Raw genomic sequence first — 21,755 nt, 5'->3', positions numbered from 1 at the left:
CTTCGAGGTGGATGCGACGACGGGATGCGCCGGCCTTGATGCGACGGCGGCCGCAGCGGGCTCGATGCGATGGCGGCGGCCGTGGTGGGCTCGATGCGACGGCTGCCGCTGTGACCTCGATGCGATGGTATGCCCCGGCCTCGATGCGACGTGCGGCCGCGGCGGCCTCAATGAGACATCGGCCGCGGCGGACTAGCTGCGATGCGACGGCGGCCGCGGCGAATTCGATGTGGCACGGAGGTGCTATTGGCTGAGCGGCTGAGATGGGCGGTGATTAGCGCCACCCTAAATTTGTTTAGTCCAATCATACCTTTATTAAATCAACAGTTAGATTAGATTGGTATCTCGTATCTTATGGTATCTCCTCGAGATAGAAAAGATGCTTATATTTTAATACAACCTCATTAGATAATTTTGGATACTTTATAGGTAATTCCTAGTATTACAATGATAATACATCTATTTCAATTCACATATTGGATAATACATATATATTTTGATTTAGAGTTCAGAAATTTCCTTAGTAATCTATTAATTAACTTAAAAGAAATAGAAAAAGGAGACTCCACGTTCACTCTCACGGTTTAAAAATTCTCATATTAATAAAAAAAAAAGAAAAACAGAGTCCATGTAGAAAAACAATTTAGAAATAGTTGAAATTCGTAATTAAAAAAAGGAATATTGTAAGAGGAGAGTAGAGTCCATATATAAATACAATTAAGAAATAATAGAAATTTGAAATTAAAAATAAGGAATATTACAATTAAGAAATAATAGAAATTTGGAATTAAAAATAAGGAATATTACAAGTAGAGTATAGAGTCCATATAGAAATACAATTAAGAAATAATACAAATTAAGAATTAAAAATAAGGAATATTAGAAGTACAGTAAGTATAGAATCCATATAGGAAATTGAAACTACCTAAAATTCGGAATAAACATAATAAAATAAAAAATAGAGTTTAGAGTTTGTATAAAAATAAAATTTACAAATAACTAAATTCAAATTAAGAAAAAAATGGGAAGAAGAGTCTAAATTCAATATAGGAATACAATTTAGTAACTGAAATTTGAAATTAAAAATTAAAGAATATTGAAAGATGAGTTTAGAGTCCACGTAGAAATACAATTGGAAATAATAAAAATTTTGAATTAAAAATAAATAATATTGGAAGAAGAGTCTAGAGTCTATATAAAAATATAATTTACAGAAAACGAAAATTCGGAATTTTAAAAAGAAATATTGAAAGACGATTCTAGAGTCCATATAGGAATATAATTTACAAATAACTAAAATTTGATATTAAAAATAATTAATAACTAACACGGATATAAAATACAATATGAATATTACACATTAGTAGTTTTGTAAAGTTAGTACAAAATTTAAATTATGTTTTCATTTTAATATATTTGAATAATATATTACGAAAACATATATGCTATTACATGAGAGAAAATATAATAATACTAGCCGCGCAATCTGCGCGGGCCATCATGCTAGTTTCTATTTTATGGATAACACATATATTTCTATCCAACATTAATGGTTAGATAATTCATATCTAATTACTCATACTATTTTTTAAACATTTTAACCGTCAGTGTCATCATTTATCCCACAGTCGGGTGTTATTATTTATCCCATCATCATAGTAAATCGTTGAAAATTAGTTTAATATTCTAAGTATATGGATACAGGTTGACCTTTGTTTACTCTGACCATGTTTACTGGTTGCTCTAATATCTCATCCTACATCTCCCTTCATTCTGCTCTAAAATATCCCAGCTTACCTCTCACTTCATCCTGAACAGCTCCGCGAGGTAAACATAATATTCTTTCATATGAACTCAATTTAACTACTTTTGCTATAACTTCGCGATAAGAGAGCCAAACACCAGTATATGTACTCATCTGCCTGAACCGTGTCACACGTAACTCAGCTCCTTATCATGCGATTGTGCCGGAAGATCACGCTAAACTCGCAGCTGGGAGAGCCACGCTGCCATCTGTCGTGGGCCGTGGTAGCACGCTGAAGAGAGTAAAAGTTTGCTCACCCTAAAGCTAGCCTGAGAGGCTGAGAGGCCTCGGCCCGAGGGCAGGCAGGTACAGTCGGACCCTCCCAACACGTATGGCCCAGCGAACATTTATGGGCCACAAGTAGGCCGCATTCCTTTCCGGCTGACACTCCCGTTTCGGCCTAATATGTATGGGCCTCACGGACCGCATTGATTCATCCCCGTTCTGGGCCACTTTATTGGGCTGCACATTTCGGCTGCACGTTTTTCAGTGGAACAAGAGCACTTTGAATCTCTCAATATATATCCAAAATCTAATTCGTATATCTGATCTGTACTGCCGGATATTTTGATCCCCACCTACTAAAACCGATGTAATTTAACACTCTTAGCAGTTTTGGAGGATGGTTTCACCAACGTGTCACTTTGGCCCGGTCCAACCAGCTGATGCAGCATGTTGAATCCACATGTCAACGTCACATTTTCTTCTTCCTTCCCCTTTCTTCTCTCATTCTCTCTCCTCTCTAGGGGACTCGGTGGCCACCCCATGCATTCCCATCACGACCGCCGCTGCTTCGCCGTCGCTGCGCAGAGCGTCGTGCTTGTACGCTATGCTGTCGGCGGCCTTGATGGTGATGTGGAGGCGCACTGGCCTTGGCGGTGATGTGGAGGCGCCCCGCCGACTCTCTGATATTACAATATCCAATATTACGGTTTAGGGATAAGAATTAGATTAAAACAATATTTGAGGGAGTCAATGTAAACTTAATACTTTTTCCACCCACCGTCCGCCGCTATCCTAAGGTTGAGTTGTGTGCTGCGGCGGCCGACCTGACCTGACCGGCGGCGCCTCTTCTTCCTCAACCGATGCCTCCTGTTAGTGGTAGTGATCGCCGGAGGCCAGGAACGGTAGTGGAAGCTTTCTGTTTCTGAGGTGCAAACTGCAAAGGCTTACGAGGTATTTCTGGCTTCACTTATCTGAAACTGCTAAACGTTTCTAATTCTTCGGCGGATTCCGCCTGTCATACTGCTGTGGTGCAGCTGCAACCTGGAGTATTCCGCATGCAGGGGAAAACTTTGGTGCATCGCATTTTTCATTTAGAACAAAGTCATTTTCAATTTAACTGCAGAAAAATCGGGACTTCAGAGTTCTGACCTGAGAGATTTTTCGAAAGAGTAACCTGAAATACTTAATACATAAGCAGAGGCGCTACATCAGGATCTCTCTTCACCGATGTTGATGACCGCGATACGAATAGCAGTAAACATTATGTACACAGCCTTCAGGACCAGTACTTGGGAGAGGCAGATATTGGTGTATATCTATGTTCATCTAGCACCTAAACCGTGATACGAGGAAAAAAGAACATGGTTACTACAACACATTTGCATACTAAAAGAATGTCACCATGGATAATGAACCGATGACTATATTTTCCTCTGACGAAACAAAACCTACAAATGCCACCGCGATCATGTTGATTGCTGTGATCGTAAGCACCAAGCTGTAGAAACTGAGATCATAAGCTCGATCTAGTTTGCCTTTCTCTAGAATCAACTGTTGCATATCCCAATCACGGCAGCATTGCAAAACTGTATTCCACACCACCAGCTCATATGAACTGCCTCGACTTCAAGTGTCTCCTTCTAAAAGTGGTTGAGCACCAGAATCTATGAGGAACAGGAAGGAAAACATTAGCAGACCATTGTTTGACATATCCAAAATGGAGAAAGATGCAACATTAGTGTGTTTTAAGTCCTCACCTGCAGTTCTGTTATGCATGTCAAGTGTGTGATTTCTCCGATTCTGAATGATATGAACAATTTCAGACTTCACAATACGTGACAATAAGACGCCGGCAGCTAATGCACAAAATATAAGCATTGTGAAAACTGAATCCCATCCACGTTTTGAAATAAAACCTGTAATGAATGGACCTAAGGCAGCACCAAGCGATCCTGTTCCATCTATAATTGATGTGACGGTGGCCAACGCACGGGAATCCCCCTTAAGAGATTTGTGGGTTCCCAGATCGGCAGAAACTGCAGTTGTTATGAGAGCATAAGGTCCATTAACAAACAAGCCACCGATCATCATCAAGCCAATGTTTGCCACTTCTGAAGTACTGCCATATGCATGGAAGGCGTAAAGAGATGGAATAGCCAAGTACATGAAGATTGCTGCCGTGGTGGCCCTTGCATTGAGATGATCAGATATGAACCCTGCAAGAATTCCACCAATGATTCCACCTACATCAAACAAAGCTGAGAGATACCCAGCAGACGTGACTGACATTTCCTTGCCTCCAATAGCTGGAAAATGCCAAAACAAAGTGATCGAATGATTAACTGAAATGATAAAAATACGAAAAATATAGTAAAACTACAGTTTCTTGTATGATCGGAAGTGTCCAAAATAGTTGGAGACGAATCGTCCAGTCAAATTTCTTGTGCACTATGCACAACACAATGTACCATTTGACATGAAGAACACATGTTGCCGCAATCAGATAAGCAGCATAACATAACAATTGGGGCCATATATATTAGCAGTATTCTATTATTAATTAAATGTATTAAAACAATGATACTCTCTAGATACCCACACACAGAACACAGGGAACACCGGATATGTACAACCTGATAAACCAGCAGACCACTAATTTCCCACTACATTTTGCTTATCATGTGGCTATCTCCTGTATTCTAATCATATATACCAAAATGCACAATATCACACCCTATCATAGTCAATTGCTAATGTACTACAACAAACTGTGATAATCTAAGGTAAGAGTCTGCAAGCAAAATTCGATTGCAAGAAAGTGTTTTTGACAGTACTGAAAAAAGAAATGCCAATCCACCACAGGACAAATAAATCTTCAAGCAGACAAGTGATATCAATTCAGTGTGATAATGTGTATCGCTGTGGCCAATTACTGTCAATCAAAATGAACTAGTGAAAAATAAATCCCTGTGCATACCCGTCTGGCTCAGGTAGAAAGGAAGCCAGTACAAGAACGTGTAGGCGACCAGCTTCGCGAAGAAGAGGCAGAGCGCGAAGGTGATGACGCCAGGAATCGCGAACGCCTTCCACATCCCCACGGCGTCCCTCCTCTCCTCCTTCCCGGCGCCACCGGCGGCGCTCGCGCTGCTGCTGCTGTCCTCCTCGTCGGTGCTCGCCTCACTCACTGCCTTGGGCAGCGTCGTCGGAGAGAAGCCAAGGTCCTCCGGGTAAGGCGCGAGGAAGAAGAACACGAGAACGCCACCGAACGCGATGAGCAGGCCCGGCACGATGAACGACCACCCCCACCCGTAGCGGAGCACAGCGGCGGCGATGAGGGAGCCGCTGATGTTCCCGATGGAGGTGTGCGCGTTCCATATCCCCATGATGAGGCCGCGCCTCCGCCCACGGAACCAGTTGCCGACGATGGCGACGACGGAGGGCCAGCCGGTGGACTGGAGCAATCCGGCGATCACCTGGGCGGCGAGGTAGAAGGCGAGGGAGTGGAGGGAGAGGAAGTACCCGACGCCGAAGAGCGCGACGGCGGTGCCGCTCCCGATCATGCCGACGGCGAGGAAGAGGCGGAGGTCGAGGCGGTCGCCGAGGTGGCCCGCGACGAACATGCCGAGGGAGTAGAAGGCGAGGAACGCGACGTCGGTCTCGCCGAGGAGCGCCGGGTCGTGGAAGGGCGGCCACGCCTCGGAGAGCGCGCGCTTGACGATGCTGGGCGGCTTGCGGGAGGCGTGGTAGAGCGCGTAGGCGACGAAGGTGAGGCCCAGGACGAGGCCCCGGTGGGAGTTGTAGGAGATGGCCGGCAGGGCGCAGAGGCCCGGCGGCGCGCGGTGGGCGCGGTGAGGCGCCGGCGGTGGCTTCGCCATGGGCGGTAGCGGAGCGGGGGTTGCGGCCGGTAACGGGTGGCGGAGGCTTTCGCGGGGAGGGGGCGGAGGCGGAGGAAGTGTGTGTGTTGGGGGGGGAGGGGGGGGGGGGGGGGGGGAGGACGTGGCGGGGTTAGCGGGTCAGCCGGCCCGGGGAGACGACACGCGGCGGGGCGGTTATGCGCTCGCCTGGTGCGAGTTTGTGTTTTGTGATCGACTTTTCACTGCGGGAACTTTTTTTTAAAAAAGAATACTCACTCCGTCCTAAAATAAGTGTAGTTTTGCACAATTCACGTTCAACGTTTAACTATTCGTCTTATTGAAATTATTTTATGATTAGTATTTTTATTGCTATTAGATGATAAAACTTGAATAGTACTTTATGTGTGACTAAATATTTTTAAACTTTTCACAAATTTTTCAAATAAGTCGGACGGTCAAACGTTGGGCACAGATATCCACGGCTGCACTTATTTTAGGCCGGAGGTAATATTTTTTTTGTGTGTCTTGTTTCTTGTCTCGTTTCTTCTCTATTCTCCTCGTTTTCAGCATTGCGTGGCATCTTTTCTCTTTTGAAAACGTCGGTAAGGACTGGAAAACCTCGCCAGGTCACCCTGTCCCGGGGGCGACGCTGATGGCGAACAAGCTGCGCCGTCCCCGCCTTTCTCCTCCCCTCCCCAGCCTCGCCACCGCCGGCAAAGCCGGGCGGCTGCAAGGACGGCGGCGGCGGGGCTCTCTTTTCCTCGCTCGCGGCCAAGACGGTCGGGATATCGGCACGGCACGAGCTCAGGGCATGGCGTCGGCGCCGACCGGATCCGGTGCCGTGGTGGCCGAATCCGGTCCCTAGCGATGGGCGGTGGCGTCCCGGCAGCTCGGCGGCGAGGTTTGGCGGTGGTTTTGGGCGGCGGCGACCTGGCGGGAGACGCTGCCGGAGCTGCCTCCGGTATCAAGCATGGAGGCGCGGCCAGACGACAGATGCGGCGGTGGAGGTGCGGCAAAAGCCGGTGGTGACGCTGGCGATGCGGGAGGAGGCAACGACGCCTTTAGTCAGATCTGGCTGGCGGTGGTTGCGGCTGCCGACGGCGGCAGTGACGGGCGGCGGCTGTGGCGGCATCGACTGCGGCGGCTGGCTGGCGAGGCAGCGGCCGTGGTGGTCGAGGCGTCGTGGAGGCAGTCGCGCGGCCTCGTGGGCGGTGAGGCCTGCTGTGTAGGCGTCGTGGAGGCCGGCGACGTGTGGCTGTCGTGGAGGCCAGCGTTGTGCGGCAGCGGGAGGGCGTCATGGAGATCGGCAGTAGTGTGGAGTCGCAGCCGGCGACATGGAGCTCGCGGGCAGCGACAGCGGGTGCTGGTGGCTGCAGGCTACGACAGCGGACGGCTTGCGGCGATGGCCGTGGCGACCGTGGACGTGGCTGCGGCGGAGGAGGTGAGGATGGCGATGGCGAGGTGGCTGGGCGTTTGGCAGCAGCGGCTGCGGTGGCGGTGACCGCGGTCATTGGAGGCATGGCGGCTTCGGACGGCTAGCTGAGGGCGTGGCAGACGGTTGCATCTGGCCGGCGTGGCATCATTTGGAGGAGGGGTCGAAGACTGACTTGGTGTAGAGGTGCAGCCGATGGCAGCGGAGGCCGGCTCGGCGCGAGAGGCACGGGCGGCGGAGATGGAGGCCGGCTTGGCGCGAGAGGCGCAGCCGATGGAGGGAGGCCAGATTGGCGCGAGAGGCGCGTCCGGTGGAGGCTGGCTTGGCACGAGAGGCGCGGCCGGCGGTGGATGAGGCGACCTCGGTGTGAGGAGTTGCCGGTGGGTGTAGCGCGGTCTTCGACGCACGAAGACTGGCCGGCGGGGGACGCCGGTGCAGGGGTCCCACATGTCGGCAGAGCTTGAGTGGTGGTGGAGCATCGGTGCGTCAGCCGTGGATTCGCAGGTTGCTGGGCGTAAGCCCAGTCTTGGCTCCTTGGGCCCCGACGGACGGTGGCAACGGTTTTCCGTCGCTTCTCTTTTTGAAGACGTCGTTTTGGCATCCCCTAGAGGGCGATGTTCGTCTGTGTTCCTTTGTTGGTCTAGCAGCGGTCGGTCACGCTTAGCGACGGCCGATTCGGTGCTAGCCTTCTCCCGGGTTGTGTATTGGCGCTGTCGATGTATGGGTGGTGGTATAGTTTTTCCTTTTTCCTGGTTACGACCCTCCAAGGTTGTAATCTTGTAATTTTTTTTTTCGGCTCTATCAATATAACTTCGCACCGTCTCGTGCGAGTCGTTAAAAAAAAGCATTGTGTGGCAGGTTTCCAGAGTTTCTAAAGTAGACAAACTTTAGCATTAGCAAGATCAATGATCAATAATAGTCGAGTATAAAGAGATACATATTTATCTTATTAGATGATAATGTCGAATAGATTACATAATTTCAGATTTAAGCCAAGCATGTGTTATTGTATAATGGTTTCATCTAATTTGTATATAAATTGAATAAATTTGATCACGTGACCTATACATTAGAAATATATATTAAAATCTTCACTTAAATCTTTCTGTTTTCTTATTAGCTCTCACTTACAAACAAGTATCAACATAATAATAGTATGGTATCATTGTATAAGTATATATTGATGACTTACTACCGATGTCATTCAAATATGTCATATTAGTTATTTATGTTGTTCGTTTAAACTTTTAAAATATGCAAAATCACCATCTAAAAACACCTTAGGAGGAAATATGAACGATTTTATGAATTTTAGGGGGTCAGATATCCGGTTTTAAAGTTAAATATGCTAGATAAGCTTCCATCCAAAATTTAGGGGAGTATTTGGATTTTTTTTCATTAGAAAAACACTACTGTTCCATATTACAAGCAAAAATGGGGGAAAAAGAAAGCCTTCTCTGCCTTCACAACTCACCGAATCTACGGTTCAGATTGCTCGCAACCTTCGGATAAGAGGTGGGACCCACTTTACAGCGGCACAGCCCCTGCCTCAAAAAGATAGGCGGATAGCGTTCATCCCCCACTCCCCCCCGTCCGGCGCGCGGCTCCTCCGTCGACCCGCCGTAAGTAAACCTTCCGATGGCCGCCGCCGCCTCCGCCACCGCCGCCATCTCCGGTGCGTTACTCCCCCACGCCGTCGCATGCCACCGCTTGCCGCCGCGGCCGCAGCTCCTCGCGGTGTCCTCCTCATTCCGCCGCCTCTCCCTGACCGCCTCCCCTCTCCGGGCCAGCCACCTGGTCCCTCGCGCGGACGCCAGCGCAGAAGCGGGAGAACCGGAGCCCGCCGCTGAGGCTGAGGCTGAGGCTGTTGCTGCCTCGACTGACGCTGAGGTGGAGGAGGGTGAGGCGGAGGCGGCTGTCGCGGTGGCGGAGGAAGAGCAGGAGGAAGAAGATGAGCCTCCGCCGCCGAGCAAGCCCCCGGTTAAGTTCGGGGAGATCATTGGGGTGAGCATTTCCTTGCGTAATCTTCTTATAAACTGCTCATGACATTGGGTTATCGGTGGTGGAGCAATGCAGGTGAGAAAAACATCAGCTAACCATATTTTTATTAGGGGAGAATGCAACAATTTATCTATGACTATATGAGTAGCATTTCTTTTGTTTGCAGAACATAAATTCTCTGTTCTGTTGAGTTGTTGACAGTGCAGGTGCTGAAATAGCAACTCATTGTGTGTAACACTTATGGCAGAATTAGTTAGTTACTACATAGTCTGCTACTCAATAAATGGAAAGTATCTACTCCCTCCGTTTCACAATGTAAGTCATTTTAACATTTTCCACATTCATATTGATGTTAATAAATCTAGACATATATAAATTCATCAACATCAATATGAATGTGGGAAATGCTAGAGTGACTTACATTGTGAAACGGATGAAGTAGTTAGTAAACTGAATTGGGGATTGATTTTTCTCGTAAATGGAAAGGGTAACCTATTTAGTAAACGGAATTGGGGATTGATTTTTCTCAACATGGGTTCACTTCAGTTTGGTGGCAGATAAGTCAGTAGAGGCCTCTGGGAGCCACCATTCTTTTGTGACTCCCTTTTAATTCTTTGTTGTTCTTGTATGCTCTCATGAGCGTGTCTCGATTGGATTTGGTGGTTTCTTGAGATTCTGTGCAATCACTATTTGTCCCGTAACAAGAATTTCATTTTTTTTCACAGCTACATCCATGGCAATTTTGGACTAGTTTACATGTGACACGATTTTACTTGAATTGTTTTGTGCTGTAGATTCTGAACAAACAGTTCATTGAGGAGGCTGAAAAGGTGAAGACTTTACCAGATCTTAGGCCTGGTGACATCATTGAGCTTAGAATGGTGAGATTTTCGCTACTCTTGAATGTTTTTCTTATGCTCCCAATTTGAAAGCTATTGACATATGAAGCAAATGCTATTACAGCAACGGCCCAACAAGAGGAGATTGTCGCTCTTTAAGGGCATAATTATAGCAAAACACAAATCTGGTGTTCACACCACAATCCGTGTCAGAAGGATTATTGCTGGTGTCGGAGTTGAGATTACCTTCCCTATGTAAGTCAGAGTTGTTGGTTTCATTTTTTTTTTCTATGCAATGTGGATATTGCACCTGGTATCACATGATGACACTGAACTCATACTGAAATCTTGAAACATAAAATTCCATGTCCATACTTCTATATAACTACAATAAATGTGGGACATGCTTATCATTCAAATATAAATAGTAATAATGAATCATGCAGCTTTATGTGCCTTTGTTCCTTCATGTAAACTGATAGTAGGAATAGGATATACCAGGTTTCTGTCATTTGCTTTAAGCTGGATTGATGTGTTTTTATAGATAATTCACTATTTATAAAACTTCCTGTGTATTTTTTATATGTTGATTTACTATTTAATGATTATTTTTCAGTTTGAGGTACTAAATTAATAGTTGAGTTAGGTTTTAAGCATTCTAGTGCAAAATCCAAGTTTATCTACCATCACTTATGCAGATTTACAGAACCGGTATAGTTGCTGTAAGCCTGTAACTTAGAAGTCAGAACATACTGTCTTACAGCTTAGGAGTATTTCTTTTTTTTTTTTAAGGTTGCTATTTCAGTAGTTCAAACTTTATCAGCAACAGTAAGATTGAATCTATCAACTAGGTGTGTCTCATTCAATTAATTACATTACCTCATTTTTTTATTTGAAGCTTCAGAGTTAGCTCTACAGAGTCTGTGTCCTCTTTTATTTGCCTTTTGCTCATAACTGCCTTTAGCAAAATGAAGTTGAAAGCTCTATTTTAATATGCTCCTTATTGCTGCATGTAATTATATTTTTGGTAATAAAAAAGCAACTATTATCCTTCCACGTGGATGCCTGTTATAATTCCTTTCACAAAAGGAGATAGATCCCCTACTTCCTGATACAGAAACATTGCTAGGATTTAAGCTCACGATAAAGATGATGTTTTGCTTCTTGTATATCTGGGAATAAAAATGCAAGAATAACAGTTCGTTCATGATTGGCATCATTCACAGCTTCTGCAATAACATGTCGGGTAGTGTTCTCTATAATATGTTACTAATGCAGCTGGTATCTTCCATTCCAGATATTCACCCAGGATCAAGGAAATTAAAGTAATCAGGCACAAGAAAGTGAGAAGAGCAAAGTTATATTATTTGAAGCACAAGCTTCCCCGCTTTTCAACTTTCAAGTAAAAATTAGATATGCTGGCAGAAGAGCTTCTCTCACTAGCATTGTTACTTTCTCTAGCAAATGCTTTTTTATTTTTTTGTTCAAACCTATGCTTTTCACTGTAATCACTAAATTTCAAATGTGTAATATCTACACCTTTTCTGTTTGGCATATATTTTTGTCTTTCTGTGGAAATGTACTTTCTTCGCTTTGTATAAAGTTCCTACTAGCATTTTGTTATGAATTTGTTGACATCCTTCTCTTGAAATTTGGCTTCTCAGCTGCCTATCTAACTGATGGTTAATAAGCACGTACACTACTATCATGAATGGAAAGTTGCTAACTTCTGGTTAAGTGGAGTAGTACATCTGCATTTTTTATGGATTAGTAGTTGAATTGACGAGTAATAAATTATAACTGAAGTTTCCAGCAGCACTGGTTGGTTTGATGAGCCATCGACCGTATCCATTTATACTCTTGTGTTGGAAGAGTTGTGTTGTCTCCAGGGCCTACTACACGACATTAGATGTTTATTTGGTCTTGGCACGGCTGCCACTGGAATTCAAACTACTTTCCCAAATTGATGCTGTTAATAACTAAATATAAACTCCCAAAGGCGAGAATTGCTGTTAATGGTTTACATTTAGTGTAAAGTTCTAGTTATTCTTACTGAACTAATCTGCTGAGGCCATTCTACAGTTTTTTTTTCACTTCAGTACATTCCCTTACCTCTATATCCATTTTCCTCTTCTTTGTTCTCTCATCTTCCCCTTACTCATGTAACAATGTAACTTATAATTTCTATCAATGAAATGGCTATAAGTAGAGCTGGCTCTACCTTCTTATGTAAAAAAAAAAAAACAGTTATTCTTTACTGAAGCATCCTGCTGAAGATGTTATTTACTGGTTTGACATTTTATAACTGAAGACTTATCATTTTGTGCAGTCTGTCCTGAATTGTACCCTACTTGATTACACTAGTTCCAGTTGAAGTTAAGTTTTGGCTTTAGTTTCTTTAAGCAACAATTGAGTGACACACTCTTCATAACCTTTTTGCTTTGTTAGGTTATTCCATGTCTCATAGTGGGCAAAATGATTGGAACCTCATCTGCCAGGTATTTAAAAACTGTAGAGCTACTTCCATCAGTAGAGAACAGTTACATAGACACCAACTATTTTCCATTCTTTTTTGCTAGGATGCTCCAATGATTCATTGAGGAAAATATAGAGCAAAATGGCTAATGTTTGTTTAACGGGTAAACACCCTGAGCAGACAAGAATATTCCTCAGATCCTTTTTTTTTTCTTATGTGTTCCTTTCAGTTTGCACTTTATGGCAGAATTGAATCATTTTAGGAAAAAGAAATTGAATGGCACAGCATGATCTCATTGCTCTGTTGAAAACCGATTTTTTGGTGATGATTTAGACTAAACAGGGTGAACAGAAAATGCTTATATGTTATCGCATTTGAGTATTCAATGGCATCCAGACTAAGCATGCTCATGAAAATTACTAGCAAAACGATGAGAGAGTAACTTCCAAGTGCCATGAGTTTCTATTCTTGGAAAAGATGCACCGAATAGTAAATAGTAACATAAATCATCAACCACCAATTAAATAAAAAAAAGAGCTTTGCTGTTCACTCGAAAAAAATGGGGGAAAAGGCAACTGCCACGGGCCCAAGAAGTGAGTGCTGCCCCGTCATTGTCGCCGAGAAGCCAAGAAAAGGCAAACCCAAACCCATTCGTTTCTCTCTCTTTCTCTTCCTTCGCTCCTAGCTCCTGCTCTTCCAATTCCTCATGCAAATTTCTTTCAGTTCAATTCAGTTCCTGGAAAGAAAGGCCGGATTTTACTCTGAACGAAGACAACGAAGGGAAAGGTAATATCATCTCTTCTGTAATGCAGCGAATTATGCATATTTGGGCGTCCTTTCAGTTCAATTTGTTTGATCAGGTGTGGCAATGGGTGGCGGCGGAACGCTGATCTCCATCTACCCCGAGGACCTCACTTTCCTATGTAAGTTCAGAGGAGTTCTTGAGATTATCCTAACAACATTTACGAGCGGTTAATTTAGCCTTAACCATCCGTGGTTTCTTCTCTCCGTTGAATTCTCGCGTGCAGTTGAGCTGGACAAACCGTGCTATTGCAATCTCAAGGTGGTGAACAACAGCGAGCATCATGTTGCATTCAAGGTATCTATCGAAACTCGCCAACTCACCGCTGAGAGCTGAGAGACGAGAGCGCCGTGCGCCGGCGACCACTCCGGTCCCCGGCGGCCACACCTCCCACCTGCCTCCTCCTCCTCTCCTTCCCCCCTCTTCTCGACTTCTCCATGTCGAACGAAGGTTCTTCCTCCTCGGGCCCGCGGTACTCTCGATTCTCGAACGATGACCTCACTGGAGCGCGGTTGGAGAGGGAGTCCGGCGGCGCCCGAGGTCGATGAGGCTGCGGCGGCGGCGGAGCCGGCCAGGTCGGGCAATGCGGTTCCTGGGGGTGGAGGGCCCCTCGCGGGATGCCCTGGTCGTTGCGCCTCCACCCAACGCCGGCCGCCTAGCCGGCGGCGGCGGCGGCCGTTGCGGCCGCAGCGGCCACCTCGTCCTCGCGTCCTGCTGCTGCGGGGGACTCCATGGGGATTTAACTATTTTTGCTACTCATACGGATAGCTACTCTCCAAATACCACTATCTACCGGATTTACTTTTACGAGTAATATACAAACTTAAGAGTGTGTGTCATTTACATCCATAAACTAAAATTACACATCTACGTTCACCATCTTGGTTTAATAAACCATAGCCAGTCCAAACCTCGTTTGACTGAAGCTGACCGCCAACATGGCATTCCACGTAGATAACACATTTATAACTAGCCCCCTCTATAGCAAAGAGTGGTGGAAGAATTATATTTTGCCCCTTCACGCTACAGGGCCACCCTGAAACCCACAAAATCCCTCGCCTTCTCTCAATGGCTTGGATTAGCGACTGAGATGGTGAAGTACGGGGTATAGTAACGAGGGAGGGTTGGCGACGGTGAAGTACGAAATAGCGATGACGAAGGCGAAATGGGATTTTGTGGGTTTCGGGATGGTACTATAGCACGAAGGGGCAAATTGCAATTCTTCCGTCACTCTTCGCTGCTGTAATGGGTTAGCTGTAAATGTATTGCCTACGTGGAATGCCACGTCGGCGGTCAGCTCCTGTCAAACAAGGTTTGGACCGACTATGGTTCATTAAATCAAGATGGTAGACCTAAATGTGCAAGTTTTAAGTTTACGGAACTAAGTGACACCCACTATCAAGTTTAAGGATTGGCCATATATTTTAGTCTATTGTTTTTAGAACACATTTCCCGATGTACCTACTCAATTTTATTCACCCGTTGTGCCTGTTATAGTGGTAAGAAAAATTATATACATTAGGAAGAGCGACATTTAAAGAATAGCTATATGTAAGGTAAAGTGACAGATAGTTAAATTCTATGCTCCATTGCAGGATCACGGACATTCAGGATACTTTTCCTTGGGATCCCTGTGATTGGGCCGGAAAATCCCCGTCCTGTGAGCTTACAAATGGAGCTAACAAAATTGACCCATGGAAATTTTCCCCTTGGACCAGCTTCCTAGGATTTGTCCGGGATCCCGAGCTGCAAAGGAGCCCTCAAGATGTACTTGGGATCCATACTATTTTGGAATACCTGTAGTTGTAGTTGTGGTTGCTGATTAGGTCGCGCAATAGTCTTGTCAAAAAGACGAAGCTTCTAATGGGCGATCGATCGCGGATCCGTCTAATACGCAATTAGTCACTAGGGGTCACTTCACGCGATCAGATCAAGGAGTACTACACGTTTTTTCTTTTCTCAACCTCACTCGTGACTGTCTGCATACGATGTGGGTTCTTCATAAATTTAAAATCAATTTGAAAATAAGTGTGAAAAAAAGAAAGAGAATAAATACATATATTACACTAAAATCTATTCATGTACATACACTTTATATATATAAACATATACATTGCTAACTTTGTACATATAGACTATATGTATATAAATATTTTATACAAAATATATTTAAATTTGAATTCAAATTTAAATCGGGTATATAAACTTTCACCGTATAAACTTTATGTGTATAAACTTTAACAATACAATTTTTTTTGACCAGGAAAACTTTAACAATACAAATTTTAGAAGTATAAACTTTAGATGAGTAAACTTAAGATATTTAAATTTGAATTCAAATTCAAATAGGGTATATAAAATTTATGTGTATAAACTTTAACAATACAAACTTTAGATGTATAAACTTTAGATGAGTAAACTTAAGATGTATAAACTTACTAAAACAGAAAAGTAATGCGGTGCGGAAAAAAAGAAAGCAACGTGGGGAGAGAGGTCCACCACCCCGTGATGAGGACCGATCGCTCTCCACTCCGTGACGCGAGCGATCGCTCATTAGGATTCTTGATCGATCGCCCCCCTCTCCTCCACATGGTTTCCTTTTTTTTTGGCACCGCATTACTTTCCTATTTTAGTAAATTTATGCACCTAAAGTTTGTACATCTCAAGTTTACACATCTAAAGTTTAGAGACCCAAAATTTATAAATCAAAAGTTTATATATCCGATTCAAATTTGAATTTAAATTCAAATATTTTTAATATAGTATTTATATACATTTAAAGTTTATACACCTAAAGTTTATAGACCAAAAGTTTATAAGTCAAAAGTTTATATACCCAATTCAAATTTGAATTTGAATTATATTTGATTCAAATTTGAATTTGAATTCAAATATTTTTTATATATAGTATTTCTATACATCTAAAGTTTATACACCTAAAGTTTATAGACCTAAAATTTATAAGTCAAAAGTTTACATACCCGATTCAAATTTGAATTTGAATTCAAATATTAGTTTATAGAACAAAAGTTTATAAGTTAAAAGTTTACATACCTGTTTCAAATTTGAATTTGAATTCAAATATTTTTTATATATAGTATTTCTATACATAAATTTTTCTAACTTTGTTTTTTTTTATTTTTTTAAAATTTATGGTGTAGTAGGAAGAGAAGAAGGGGAGGAGAAAGGGGGGAGAGGAGTGTATGGGGGGATGGGGATCGATCGCCCATTAGCCACGCCCGATAGTCTTGCCAAAAAGGAGGTTCTGCAGCTCTGCTCGTAGCCACATCGGTTGTGAGAATAGAACTTGAGCTGTAGTCCTTTTATTTTCCTCTTAGCTCCTCATCTTTTTTGTCTTTCTTTTCTCTTTGGTTGTAACCAGGAATCTTTACTCTCTCTTAATAAAATGATGCACAAATCTCTTGCGCCCAAAAAAATGTTACAATATTTCTTGACAGAAACCTCCCAGATTTTCTGAAACCTGGCAAGAAGATTTGATGCAAATTTGTTCTTTTTCCATTCAGGTCAAAACAACATCACCGAGAAAGTATTTCGTCCGGCCGAACGCGAACATCGTCCAGCCATGGGATTCTTGCACAATAACAAGTAAATACATGTTTCCAGTTTTGCCATTTTCTAATATGCCAAGCAGTGGTTCTCTTTAGGCTTCTTGTTTCGTCTTGATATTTGGATATCTGCATTCTTGTTTGTTGGTGTAGTTACGCTCCAGGCGCAGAAAGAGTACCCACAAGATATGCAATGCAAGGATAAGTTCTTGATTCAGAGCACTAGGGTAGCTGCCAGTACTGACATGGACGAGATTCCTCCTAATACGGTGAGCATAAAATGCAAATATATGATTTTCAAGCTTTAGTGATGCATTATTGTTAAAATGACATGACTTCTAACCTACAAACTATATGCCATTTTTGTGTGTCCAGTTCAACAAGGAAGTTGATAAGGTGATTGAGGAAATAAAGCTTAAGGTTGTTTATACAGTGCCTAGTGGAAGTTCCGACGACTCTGGTATTACATCTTTAGGAAGCAGGAGCTTCAAATCGTTGTCTGACGATTTCACGGTGAGAGTACTATGCTGGAAACTTGTATGACGCTGACCAAACTTATGTGCAAAGGACTCATGTTTTGCACTGTACTACATGCAGATGCTGAAGAATGCAAGCATTGAAGAGGTAATGCAACTGATCCTAAAGGCATCTCTCATTTTATCGGGGAACTACACCTAAATAATATCACAATAAATATCTCTCCATTGAAGGAAAATTTCTGATTTCCGGACATGTTTTCGGAAATAGAAAACGTCGGTCAGAATTTTTTTCGGAAATTTTCAGAAACAAAAACAAATTTGGATTTTTTTTTCTCGGAAACAGAATCGAATATGCAAAGGCTACTGTCCGTCGGAAACTAGAATCGGTCGGAAACTTTTCGGAGACGAATTTATTCCTGGAAACAAATTTAGATTTTTTTTCGAGATCAGAAACGAAATATTTTTATATGCTGTTGATTTGTTTCAGCCTTCTCTACTCTAAGATATTCAGATTTTAATGAATATTGAGGTCGTTAGTTCAATGGAGATATATTTTTTTAGTCCGGTGCTTTAGATTTGTTTTGTTTTGTTTTTGTTAGGCCATGCCATACTAGATAAATATAGTTCTTGTTCTCTTTACAACTAGTCGTGTTATTGTTAATTGATAAAAAGTTAGAAATGTCGATTTGTTGTTTTAGAAAAAATAATGAGCTACACCTTTTCATTGATTTCAGAAGTTTAATTTGAGGGGGGTTTTATATTCCGATAAATATCCGTGATCATATTCTCTATGTTCGCATTCGATTTTATTTTCATATTCGGGGTTTCCGATTTTAATTATTATTTTAAAAAAACATTGAAATGAAAACTACATAGGGTGGTTTCCGTCTGTTCTGAGCCTTTTTCATCCCTAATTCTGGCAAGAAATTATCATGCTATTTTGGGCATTACCATGATTCATTGCTTTGTAATGTTACCTTATGTTCCTCTACAGTTATAAACGCCTTTTTAATGAGAAAAATATGATCATCTGAAAGTGTAAGTGTTGGAATTTGGAAAACTAGCAGAATGCCAGTACTTTGTTACAGGATTAAAAGAAAAATCAAATGTTGTGGAAAAATTATATTGCTTATCGTTGTAATTTTTAATTAAATATAGAGTATATGAGTATTAATTAGATGTATGTAAAAATAATAATCACTGTGACTTTATCGTGGGTGTGACGATTGATTATTTTAATCATTCTCATCACTCCAAAGACCCAAGTTTGGAAAAGAAAAGATCAGTCTATCTACCTACGGTTGGAAAAAAAAAAGGCTCTATGATAGTTAGCCCAAATCTCTCTATCTCTCAGCTCTGATAGCAAGAGGCAAGGAAGTTTAAATTTTTCACTGCCAAAGAGGAGTTCACATGTCAGTGATAAGAGTGGTATGTCGCCACCAGCACTACCAACATTTAAAATAGTATAGAAAAATGAAGCAACGATATAAGATGGTTGAAATGATCATAAAGTTGAACTTGAGAAAAACTATCCATAATTGAGGGTAGAACCACAGAAGTGAGGCCCTAGAGGCCTATGAGCAGGTTGCCTTTGCATTTCTTAACAGTGCACTGGGACCAGAACTTAGGCTCTGTTCTTTCTGGGGAGATAGGGGAGATTGTTTCTAGTTTTCTACGTGCACGCTTTTCAAACTACTAAACGGTGCTTTTTTTGCAAAAAATTTCTATAGGAAAGTTGCTTTAAAAAATCATATTAATCCATTTTTAAAATTTAAAATAGTTAATACTCAATTAATCATGAGCTAATGGCTCATCTCGTTTTGCGTATCTCCCCAATCTCCTCAATCCCCTTCTCCTCAAACACACCCTTAGAATCCATTGTCCTTTCGTCCATTATGAAAGTAATAGTTTTCTTTTATCTTGACTGACATATTCCAAAATCCAAATATGTTTCCTAAAGAGTTTGCCTCATTAAATGTGCCCTAGCTGATGGTAATTCTATACAATTTTAACTAAATTTGCCTGAACAAAGAAACATCTTTGTGATATGTTCTGTTATCGTTTTTTTCTTAATTAGCACCTCATTTTCTTCTATTCAGATACAGACAATACAACGCTTGAAAGATGAAAGAGATAACATGCTGCAGCAAAATCAGCAAATGCAACGTGAATTGGTCAGCCTTATGTTTTTGCAATTCATTTTGTTTTATGCTCACCACTTTATTTCACCGTAGCCCTTATGTTACTCAATGATATTAACATCTGAACTGTGAACCTTATACTGCCGTTTTATTGTTTGAACCCGTCATAAAAAATGTATAGTATGGAGAAAAAATAATTAGTTTCGATTAAAAATATCTGGCTTTGAGCAAAATGCAAAAGAAATTCTTCGCCCTGGGTGGATAGCAATTATTTATATTTCTATAATTGTGATCGATCAGTTCTTCATTAAAAATGCAAAGTTTGTTTGCTTGGTATTTATTTCTTCTGATGGGTTGTGGAAACAAATGTTGTCAAGGAAATAAAAGAAAACCATATTCTAGTCCTACTATTTTACAGTTCAAAATGAGTAGTTGTCGATTTGATTTGTCTAAAAAAGTATGAAAGTGGGAATGACAAATGTGCATAAAAATCCCATTGCTACTAGCATTTCATGAATGTGGAATATCCTCGTTAGTAAGTTTTCAAGATGATACGTTTGTATACCCCTTTGCTCCCTTATATTGAATTTCTCCACATATAATTTGCATTATATATTTTTCAGGATGTGATTAGGAGGCGTAGAAGCCGCAAAAGCGATACGGGTTTCTCCTTAACGTTTGCTGCTTTTGTTGGGCTCATAGGTCTCTTGGTTGGGCTTCTGATGAGCCTAATCTTCTCTTCCCCGCAGCCTGCTGCTTAAATGCCATGGTCGCAATCAAGAGATATAGTGTTCAGCTTAATGCTAAAAAATGTGATGCGCACAGGTCAATATCAGTCAAACAAGCTTAGCTAGGTTAAGAGTCGAGTGAGCTGCTCTGGGGAGAAAAAAACATATGGAAAATTCTACTTTAGTCTCCACAATTATTCTTTTGTTCTTTCCATTGTAGTTAATATGCGTCAAAATCATAAAAGGGTCGCAATGTTTCACCCCCACGTTCCTTAGTTTTTTATCTGTTCCTCCTATGTAATCTCTCTGTATAATTAGTTTGGCATATATATCAGGAAGAAGCTGTATGCTTTTACCGGTTGGAAATGTAAAAGGATGTCAAGTTAGCGCTTTTAGGATGGTTCATGATCGCAGCATCAATCCTAACTTTATAGTACGAAAAAAAAAACCTTTTAAATAAATCAAAGGGGAAACAGCTCAATATCTAGCTCTATACTCACCCCTAATTTTTTACATGGCAAAAGAGCTGGAATGCTTGGAAATCTTCGATCTACATCACATTCTATTCTCTGCTTCGGTGGTGATGGTATCAGGTATGCCTCTGCAAGTCATCTCCGCTTGCATCTGAGAATCGCCTTTTTATTTTTGAAACCGATGAATCGTTGAGGGTCCTCTGCACTGCTGACTAACATATGGGCTGGATTGTGAATCATTTGGGTAGGAGAAAAAAAAAGTTAAAAAATGTACTGCTGAACTGAAAGAAAAAACAGCTTATTGTTGAGGGTTCTCTGCTTCTCCCAAAAAAACCTAAGACTTGTTCACTTTAATGTTATTTCCAACCATATCTTTTTTTTGGTAAAGTTGCCAGAAAAATGTCTATGTTTAGTTTGTTGCTAAATTTACTCAGTACATAAGAAATTCTGCTAAAATTTTGTCAATATTGCTATCTTGCTAAAATTTTAGCATTGCCAAAATTTGATAAGGTTTATTTTGGCTACAATCTAAACAGGTCCTCAATGTCCACTTTTCTGGACTTCAGGCTAGATGCCCAACTTGTTGAAGGCCCAAGCGTGTAACTAGGGGTGGCGATTTCCCTCGTGGGGCCGGGGACCCGCCCCTATAGGGGCGGTGGCAGGTGGAAATTCTAACCCGCGGGTGCGGCGGGGCGGGGCCCCGCTCATTTTCAGGGGTGGGAGCGGGGTTGAAAAATTACCCGCTGGTTACTCGTGGGCCCCTAAAGTACACAATGCATAGAAGGTGGCCCATTAAAACAAATAATCTGGAGGTAGCTTAGTTTCGGTGGGGAATAAGTTCACTTTGACTCCCTTAACTAATGGCCGAATCTGATTCGTATCTCTAAACCACAATACCGGATATCTCGACACCCTCAACTATTAAAACCAGTGCA

The 21,755-nt window shown here is 42.3% G+C and overlaps 3 protein-coding genes and 1 pseudogene across 4 annotated transcripts; 3 read left to right on the top strand and 1 right to left on the bottom strand.

Annotated features, from left to right (window-relative positions):
* Nucleotides 1-3,157: 3,157 nt before the first annotated feature.
* On the bottom strand, nucleotides 3,158-5,980 carry LOC127761785 (putative glycerol-3-phosphate transporter 4). Of its 2 annotated transcripts, none has more exons than XM_052286113.1 (3): nucleotides 5,007-5,980; nucleotides 3,787-4,335; nucleotides 3,158-3,693 (listed from the first exon to the last, which is right to left on the bottom strand). In XM_052286113.1, exons 1-3 carry the CDS (start codon nucleotides 5,902-5,904, stop codon nucleotides 3,656-3,658), a joined length of 1,485 nt encoding a protein of 494 aa, XP_052142073.1. In that variant the 5' UTR covers nucleotides 5,905-5,980; the 3' UTR covers nucleotides 3,158-3,655. The 2 variants fall into 2 exon arrangements, with proteins under 2 accessions (XP_052142073.1, XP_052142074.1); XM_052286114.1 differs by having other exon boundaries at nucleotides 3,787-4,245.
* A 940-nt stretch (nucleotides 5,981-6,920) lies between these two features.
* On the top strand, nucleotides 6,921-7,422 carry LOC127761750 (uncharacterized; annotated as a pseudogene).
* Nucleotides 7,423-8,880: 1,458 nt separating this feature from the next.
* On the top strand, nucleotides 8,881-11,782 carry LOC127761188 (50S ribosomal protein L19-2, chloroplastic-like). Its single transcript, XM_052285436.1, has 4 exons — nucleotides 8,881-9,319; nucleotides 10,111-10,197; nucleotides 10,280-10,410; nucleotides 11,453-11,782. The coding sequence occupies exons 1-4, from the start codon at nucleotides 8,954-8,956 to the stop codon at nucleotides 11,559-11,561; spliced, it is 693 nt and encodes a 230-aa protein (XP_052141396.1). The 5' UTR covers nucleotides 8,881-8,953; the 3' UTR covers nucleotides 11,562-11,782.
* A 1,266-nt stretch (nucleotides 11,783-13,048) lies between these two features.
* On the top strand, nucleotides 13,049-21,417 carry LOC127764770 (vesicle-associated protein 2-1-like). The gene is made up of 9 exons (XM_052289684.1): nucleotides 13,049-13,417; nucleotides 13,492-13,554; nucleotides 13,660-13,730; nucleotides 16,958-17,039; nucleotides 17,153-17,268; nucleotides 17,375-17,512; nucleotides 17,597-17,623; nucleotides 19,578-19,652; nucleotides 20,243-21,417. Exons 2-9 carry the CDS (start codon nucleotides 13,500-13,502, stop codon nucleotides 20,378-20,380), a joined length of 702 nt encoding a protein of 233 aa, XP_052145644.1. The 5' UTR covers nucleotides 13,049-13,417; nucleotides 13,492-13,499; the 3' UTR covers nucleotides 20,381-21,417.
* Nucleotides 21,418-21,755: the final 338 nt, after the last annotated feature.

This window comes from Oryza glaberrima, chromosome 2 (assembly GCF_000147395.1).
Source record: "Oryza glaberrima chromosome 2, OglaRS2, whole genome shotgun sequence".
Classification (NCBI taxonomy): domain Eukaryota; kingdom Viridiplantae; phylum Streptophyta; class Magnoliopsida; order Poales; family Poaceae; genus Oryza; species Oryza glaberrima.
Note: the sequence above shows the minus strand (reverse complement) of the source record. Positions and strands in the feature narration are given on the sequence as shown.